At 46.6% G+C, this 8,591-nt stretch overlaps 1 protein-coding gene across 2 annotated transcripts; it reads right to left on the reverse strand.

The window, feature by feature from the left end:
- Positions 1 to 1,560: 1,560 nt before the first annotated feature.
- Positions 1,561 to 8,290, reverse strand: RNF139 (ring finger protein 139). 2 transcript variants are annotated; one of them, XM_069957121.1, is made up of 3 exons: positions 7,899 to 7,961; positions 5,864 to 6,052; positions 1,561 to 3,623 (listed from the first exon to the last, which is right to left on the reverse strand). In XM_069957121.1, exon 3 carries the CDS (start codon positions 3,553 to 3,555, stop codon positions 1,807 to 1,809), a length of 1,749 nt encoding a protein of 582 aa, XP_069813222.1. In that variant the 5' UTR covers positions 3,556 to 3,623; positions 5,864 to 6,052; positions 7,899 to 7,961; the 3' UTR covers positions 1,561 to 1,806. The 2 variants fall into 2 exon arrangements, with proteins under 2 accessions (XP_069813222.1, XP_069813221.1); XM_069957120.1 differs by lacking the exon at positions 5,864 to 6,052 and having other exon boundaries at positions 7,899 to 8,290.
- Between the last annotated feature and the right edge of the window lie 301 nt (positions 8,291 to 8,591).

Here is an 8,591-nt window from a genome sequence, read left to right on the forward strand (position 1 = left end):
GGGGACACCAACAATACCACAACAGGATACACAGGGAGCAGGGAGAAGTATAGGCTCTATATACCAGCAACCATATTAAAAGTTACCTAATACTAGACAACACCAAATTTACATATACTGAAAAAATTTTAATTTAAAGAGTCACTGTCGTGAATTTTTTTTTGCAGAAATCAATAGTCCAGGCGATTTTAAGAAACTTTGTAATTGGGTTTATCAGGCAAATATGCCATTATCTGCAATTAAAAAGCCTTTTCCCAGGTCCCCCTCCTCTCCTTTTTGTCATGCACTGCTCAGAATCAGGAAATCTCAATCAGACGCCTCCTGTCTGTTCTATGAAGAGGGGAGGGGGGAAAAGAGACAGAGCAGAAATGTCAACAGCAGAAAACAGAGAACAAAGGATTCCTCAGTGGGGGGAGCTATTCAGAGGGCTTTTCAGAGGTCAGGGAGGTCCTTGGTGACATCAGAGAAGAGAGGACAGAGGGTAATGTAGCTTTTAATTAACTCTTTGTTGTCCTGTTTTGGTTTCTCTTTTCCCTCTCTCCATAGGAGAACAATGAAGACAGGGGGGAGAGCTTCAAACTGCTTTTTCATGATAAAAAATAACTTTTTGGCTAATAAACCGAATTACAAAGTTTCTTAACTTCTGTTGCAAATCTGCCCTGTGTGAATATATCCAGAGTGTCCAGCCCCAATCTAACATTAGGTTTGCAGAGATGCCACTGTACATCAAGCGGGACAATTGCCAAGGCAACCACACGACAAACAGCAGGTACTAAGCCCGTCCTATCTAACAGGACATGTCAATAGAATCTAAGTGTTTGATGGTTTCTCTGGCAACTGTCCCGCCCAACAGGCCTCATCTCTGCACACCTAGTGCCAGACAATTCAATACATTCATTTAGGAACCTGCTAAATAAATCTGGTTATAGCGCAGCATTATTTACATTAATATTCCCTAATTGAGGCTCCTGAGCTGTTGCCCAACAATGACTCCCATCTTGGCATGATGGCGGTTGTAGTTTGGCAACAGCTGGAGAGCCACCGGTTGGGTAACAAAAGTTTAGCTAAAAGTGTGATGAATAATACAGAGACTCTTCTAGGCTACACTGACATGTTATCTGTTATAAAGTATCCTTTCTATTAAAAAAAAACAAAAAAAACTTGTGTTTAGCCCCTCACTAATCACTAGGGATAGCAAAAAGAAGCAGGTGGTTACGCACATCCCTCACTGTCTCCATACATGAGACGAGCTCCATTATGTGTCTATTTTTTTAAAAAAATGATAGGACCCGTTCATACTGATCAAAAGTGGCAAAATTTCAAGGCGAGCCCGCGCCACTTTTGATCAGTGTGAACGGGCCCATAGGGACACTTTAGCCAGACCACAGATCTAATGCCCCGAGCTGACCGCATCCTATAGATCACAATGATGCTTTCAGTTCAGGTCTCTAAACCTGTGGTTGCTCTCCAAGCTATGCTGCTAATACAGGCACAATTGCGCCTTCTCGATATACACGTGTGAATGATGCCTTGGTGTGGCCGTCAAGGAAGCAAAAGATGCAAAATCTTTTTTTTTTTATTTCATGTACAAGAATGTACACATTTTCATCAGGTCACAAAAGAGACCAAGAGATATTTACAGCAGCACTTAGAGGACGCTCATCCGCTCAGACCTTGCTTCAGGATTCTGATTGTGCTTTCAGAACAAAAAAATAAGTTTCTCAATCTCATCATATCCATCGTCGTCGTCTTATTAGTAGAGACACAGCAGAGGAGAGAAAAAAATAAAACATAATAAATAAATGTTTAATCCCTCATACTATCAATATCCTGAATCAGCTCTTCTAAGGCGATGGAATGGTGCTGCTCTGCCGTCCACTCCTCCTCTTCCTCGGTACTCTCATCCTCACTCAGGTCATGGCCATCTAGCTCCCGTTCCGGTTCTCCGTCGGCCAGATCTTGCACCGGTTCCTCATTTGGCACGACCACTCCGTTGTTGTTGGAAAAGGAGGTGGTCTCTTTCGGTTCGTCCTCGATGTAGACTCTTTGATGGCACATGGGACATGTGTCTTGGATGTACAGCCACTTCCGAAGGCAGAGTGCATGAAAGTAGTGATGGCATGGCGTCACCCGGGCCGAGGTACGGAATTCCTGGTAACAGATTGCACATACGTCGTCTATTTCGCTGCTCTCGGTGACTTTGACCTCCGGGAGAGAATTGATCTTTTTGACGGCCGTCCTGCGGTTGATGAAAGTCTTCCACCCGTTCTTGGCTTGCAGATAGATATTGAAGTAGGCGTGAAGACACATCATGCAAGCTCGAATCTTGCTCCCTGACTCGAACATCATAGTGTAGGCTCCGTTGCCGAACATGATGACCCCGAAGATAAACTCTATGATGCTGCCGGTGGAGCGCACATAGTACACGTAGTCGTCCAGCTTCTCCCACACTACGCTGTAGTGGCCGTCGATCATGAACAGCGTGTATACCGTTAGGGAGACAATGACTTTGAGGCAAAGTTCAACACAGAACGCTGTGACGGCGAATAACCAGGTGTTGAGGGCGTAGTAGTGCCACAAGACGCAGCTAAGGAGGATTGGAAGCACAAAGAGGAATGCCGAGACCAAAAGCACAGGGAAATGCCTGCGAAAAGAAGACACGTGGGAGGCACTGAGTGACATTAACACTGGGTCGGTCATTCCATGGATAAAATGTAAAATTGCTGTCAACAGAAGGCACATGTTCCGACAAAGGCGAATAAGTCTCTCCTCAGGCTTTAGTCCGCTCAGGCCGGTCTGTAGGGCTAAAATAAAGAACAGGACGGGAGCCACAAAGCCAAGGCGTTTGTCCTCTTCTTCGGTGGAGCCGATGAAGGCGAGGATCCCAAGTCCAAGGTAATGTGCTATGGAAGAGATCACAGCGCTCATCCCCAGGACGGTTAAGGTGGAGTCACAGCCGCTGATGATGAGGTGGCACACCAGCTCCCAGAAGTCACTCCACTCCATGAAGTAAGAGGCTTCTCCGGCATTGGCATTGGATAACCTCACCATGTAGACCAAGAACACGGCTTGGGTGGCTAGTCTGGTCAACCAAAACACTCTCAACACGTCGGGGAAGTGGACTTTTTTCCAGGCGTCCTCCAACATGACCTGAAGCCCGTATACCTGGTACATGTGCTTGAGCAGGAGGAAGGTGTACTTAGTGGAGTAGTAGAACCATTTGAAGCGGAGGGCTAGGCATACTGTAGTGTAGATGGCAAGCACGAGGGCCGAAGTGAGGACTGTCAATTCCTGTGCGGGCCCTGGAATTTCAACGATGCGGCCCACGCCAGGGACCAGCATATTCACAATGATGAACTGAGAATACGCTGAATGGTCCTCCAGCAAGGTGATGTATCCGATGCCGAATATGAGCTGTAAGACAATCAGAGACATCCAGATGAAGTATCCACCGGAGGAGGGGAGCTCCGCTAGTCTGTACGGGGAGACCAAGTCAATGTGCAAAGTGGTATAATAGTTTATTAACACTGACGTTGCAGCAATCACCAGGGCCATGCTGATGGTGTAGAACTTGAAGAGTGCTCTCCAGGATAGCACCAGCACTATGGCGGATGCCAGGACGCCTGAAAGACAAAGAGAAGACAATTATTACAAAGCACTCGGGGGATGGGGGGGGGGGGGGGCTGGTTTACTTTAACATAAAAGTTATATGGAAAGATCTAGAGCACAACATTGTTCTGGATCGGGTGTCAAACTCGCGGCTCACCAGCTGTGTCAAAACTACCATTCCCATCATGCAAATCTAAAGCTTTGGCTGTCCAGGCATGATGAGAATTGTAGTTTTGACACAGCTGGAGGGCCATGAGTTTGACACTTGATCTAGAATAGTCGTATGCTTAGAGTTACACGCATGACAGTGACCTGCACAACCGCAGCATCATCAGATGACAGGCACAGTGTGGGGATTTATCAAGAGTCCATAACGCTAACCCCGGGGGGGGGGGGGGGGTAGGGGGGGGAATAACGCTAACCCCGGGGGGGGGGGGGGGGGGGGAATAACGCTAACCCCGGGGGGGGGGGGGGGGGGGGGGGAATAACGCTAACCCCGGGGGGGGGGGGGGGAATAACGCTAACCCCGGGGGGGGGGGGGGGAATAACGCTAACCCCGGGGGGGGGGGGGGGGGGGGGGAATAACGCTAACCCCGGGGGGGGGGGGGGGGGGGGGAATAACGCTAACCCCGGGGGGGAATAACCGCTAACCCCGGGGGGGAATAACCGCTAACCCCGGGGGGGAATAACCGCTAACCCCGGGGGGGAATAACCGCTAACCCCGGGGGGGGGAATAACCCCTAACCCCGGGGGGGAATAACCCCTAACCCCGGGGGGGAATAACCGCTAACCCCGGGGGGGAATAACCGCTAACCCCGGGGGGGAATAACCCCTAACCCCGGGGGGGAATAACCCCTAACCCCGGGGGGGAATAACCCCTAACCCCGGGGGGGAATAACCCCTAACCCCAGGGGGGAATAACCCTAACCCCAGGGGGGCTTCTAGTATAAGTGTAAAAGAAAATAGTGTTATTATCAATAAAAGGTTAATCACCTCAGTTTTCCGATGTTATAAATAAATAAAAATAAACAAACATGTTTGGTATCGCAGCGTGCATATTCGCCCGAACTAATGATTAATCATATTCCTGATCTTGCACGGTAAACGGCGCAAAAAAAAAATGCAGCATAGATCTGTATGAGAGATCAGAGTACTTATACTAGAAGTCCCGCAGGGGGGATAACCCTAACCGTGAGGGGGGGGGGGGGGGGGGAATAACCCTAACCCCAGGGGGGCTTCTAAAAGAAGTGTAAAAGAAAAAAAAAAAAAAAAAGTGTTATTATCAATAAAAAGCCCCCTCCCCTAATAAAAGTCAGAATCACCCCCCTTTTCCCATGTTATAAGTAAAAATAAACAAACATGTTTGGTATCGCCGCATCCGTAATCGCCCGAACTATTAATTTATCACATTCCTGATCTCGCACGGTAAACGGCGTCAGCGCAAAAAATCCTATAGTGCAAAATTTTGCATTTTTGGTCGCATCAAATCCAGAAAAATTGTAATAAAAAGCGATCAAAAAGTCGTATATGCGCAATCAAGGTACCGATAGAAAGAACATGTCATGGCGCAAAAAATGACACCTGACACAGACCCATAGACCAAAGGATAAAAGCGCTATAAGCCTGGGAATGGAGCGATTTTAAGGAACATATATTTGTTAACAATGGTTTGAATTTTTTACAGGCCATCAGATACAATATAAGTTATACATGTTACATATCGTAATCGTAACGACTTGAGGAAAATGCATAACAAGTCAGTTTAACCCCAGGGCGAATGGCGTAAAAAAAAAAAAATATCACCACACATTGAATTTTTTCCTGCTTTTGCAGTGTACTTTATGCAAAAATTCAGCCCGTCATTGCAAAGTACAATTAGTGATGCAAAAAATAAGGGCTCATGTGGGTCTCTGCTACTGCTATGGCCTTTTAAGCACAAGGAGGAAAAAATGAAAAAGCAAAAACTGAAATTGGCCGGGTCCTCTAAGGGTTAAATCTCTGCTATTATCCCTGTGTCTGGGTTCACAAGTCTATAGGGTGACTGTAGAATACAGCAACCCTCCCGATACGTGAGCACCGGGTCACCTAAACTGCAAGTGAACACAAAAGTTTCCCTTCTGAGCCGTCAGTCAGGTGATGACATCTTATCGGGGACTGTGTATCTATGTCACGGTGCAAAGGTGGGGGAGATACGGCTATAGATTATACAGGTTACAGGGTGAACCTGAGCACAATGTCCAGCACAGTGCAATACCTCCAATACAATCAGATTCTGCTGTAAAGCAACTCTCTGGCTGTTGCAACTCCCATCATGCCTTGACAGCCTTCGGTTGTAGTTTTGCAGCAATTGCAGGTGTAATGGTAACGGGAGTATCCACGTGTTTCGGATGTCGCCATTCACTGTAGTATCAGAAGACAGGCGGCAAGATTGGCAGTAAACACCCTAATAATAAAACACGATCTGACTGGTCAGGAAAGATGGCGTCTGCCCAAGGTCTCAGCATCTGGGTAAGAGATCAGTGATGTGCCGGGGGTCACAGGACACCAGGAGGAAGCCGGCTGGGTGGTCTCACTGTATCTGTCAGCATCCGCAGGGAAATCAGATACGGGACGATTCTAAGGATGACTTGCTGTTTTACTAGGAATACCGAGCTACACGTATAAGAGCCCTAAATCATCTATCTGCACTGTGGACTACAACACCCAGCCACAGTCCTAATGCAAGTCTATGGAACAATCCTGGTCACAAGCGCAGAGAGTGAAGCGCTCAGCAAAGAACTTCTCTCCCGAGGGGGTAGGTAACCAAAAAATTTCTTTCAAGTCAACAGGTGCCAGAGATTTGCAATTTACTTCTATTAAAAAATCTCAAGTCTTCCAGTACTTATCAGCTGCTGTATGTACTGCATTAAGTGACGTATTCGTCTGGAGAGCAGGAGATTCGCTGCTGCTCTGGACAGTTCCTGACATGACTGGGTCAAACTGGAAAGAATACAAACACTTCCTGCAGGACATACAGCAGCTGATAAGTACTGGAAGACGAGATTTTTTTTTTTTTTTTTTTTTTTTTTTAAATATAAGTAAATTACACATCTCTGGCACCAGTTGATCTAAAATAAATAATTGGTGAACAATCCCTTTAAAGATATTTTGGAGTCAAAGTGACAGAAAGGCTTAAAGGGGTATTGCCAGATGCCTCTAGCCTGTCTGCAGGGGCCTGAGGTCACCAGGAAGTAGTCACACAATTTTCATGACTCCTAATAACATGATTATAAGCTGTTTAAGTGTCAAAGCCCAAAACTACTCTGTTATGTAACTTCAATTATATGTCTGAGAGTTACAAGACCCGAGAGCATGGAAGCCATGGAAGTGTTACACTGGAGTGCCCCTTTAAAGGGGTTGTCCAGCAAAAAACTTTTTCTTTAAAATCAACTGGTGTCAGAAAGTTATATAGATTTGTAATTTTCTTCTTTTTAAAATTCTCAAGTCTTCCCATACTTATCAGCTGCTGTATGTCCTGCAGGAAATGTTTTATTTTCAGTGTGACACAGTGCTCTCTGCTGCCATCTCTGGCCGAGAAAGGAACTTTGTCCCTATAGAAAAACCTCTCCTGCTCTGGACAGTTCCTGTATCAGTCTGAAAATAAAACAATTCCTGCAGGACATACAGCAGCTGATAAGTATGGGAAGACTTGAGAATTTTAAATAGAAGTAAATTACAAGTCTATATATAACTTTCTGATATCAGTTGATTTAAAGGAAAAAGTTTTTCGCTGGACAACCCCTTTAAGGCAGATGAAGCAGACTTGTTGCAGCCATTTCTGCCATGATGAGATATAATACCACTCAGATGAATGACACCGGCTGTCAGCAATGTGAATACGCCCTTACACTCAGTCCCTGGGACACTGAGGCAAAGGTGACAACCAATATGGCCGCACTTCCTGTTGTCACTTATACTGATCCGCCCACAACTAGTAACAAGATGAGTCACCGCCTTACTCCCTATACAATATATATATATATATATACATATACATACATACAATACAGATGGAGCACTCAGTCTTTACAGGGGGATCACCCAGCTTTCCCAGAACCGGAAAAAAACACTAAAACTGACTGACTGGACTTTGATTAAGTTGACAGATTTGGGGGGGGAGGGGGGGGGAGAGTTTGCCAATAGGATGGAAGTGCCCTTTAAGTCACGTGACACGATAGTTTTATATATATATATATATATATATATATATATAGAAGCCTCCACATAGCGCCGTATACGGGGTCTCTTACCCAGCAGCCGGAGGACGAGCTGCACCAGGACCGACACATATCCGGCCGCGGCATCGTGCGAAGAGTTCAGGATGGCATCAATGATGAAGACCGGAGGAACCCGCAGGGCCACATCCAGCACGGCCCTGACCCGCTGACCCACCACTAGGAACTGAGGCGCCGCCATGGGCTACCCGGCTCCGCCCCCCTGCGGGTGCTTGGGGGGGCTGCGGGGTCTCCTCGGTGGGTGAAGAACCCCCCCGCTTCCCCGGGGCTACTTGCCGCCGTTGCCGGTGTATTCCAACCCTAGGTCCATGCTCCCCGCACCTGCCGAACGGCAGCCGCTGCGTCACAGCCCGCCCGCGACGCACTCTGACACGGGAGTGGGGGGGCCGGGGGAACGTAAGGCGTCTAACCTACGCATGCGCAGGTACTAGACGTTAGTGCTTTTTTTTTTTCTCCCATCAACTTTATTAACTCATTAACACGGAGAGCACACATAGTGAGGGGTTTTTTTTTTTTCAACAACTTTATTTTAACAGTACAAGGCTATAGAAAGCACCCAGACTTGTTAAACAACTTTATTTATAAATGACATAAAAAATGTACTGTACTTTATTCACATATTCAGAGGACACAGATGTTTTTTTTTTTTATAACTTTATTTCAACGTAACAAGCAGCAACCTCGTGCCCTATGTATGAATAAGTGTTA

This window comes from Dendropsophus ebraccatus, chromosome 2, assembly GCF_027789765.1.
Source record: "Dendropsophus ebraccatus isolate aDenEbr1 chromosome 2, aDenEbr1.pat, whole genome shotgun sequence".
In the NCBI taxonomy this organism is placed as follows: domain Eukaryota; kingdom Metazoa; phylum Chordata; class Amphibia; order Anura; family Hylidae; genus Dendropsophus; species Dendropsophus ebraccatus.

Excerpts from the sequence above, each read along its gene's own strand:
- RNF139 (XM_069957120.1), bottom strand. The coding sequence starts at position 8,064 with ATGGCGGCGCCTCAGTTCCTAGTGGTGGGTCAGCGGGTCAGGGCCGTG. Across the intron at positions 3,624-7,898 it reads GCTCGTCCTCCGGCTGCTGG|GCGTCCTGGCATCCGCCATA; the intron begins GTAAGAGACCCC and ends TTTGTCTTTCAG.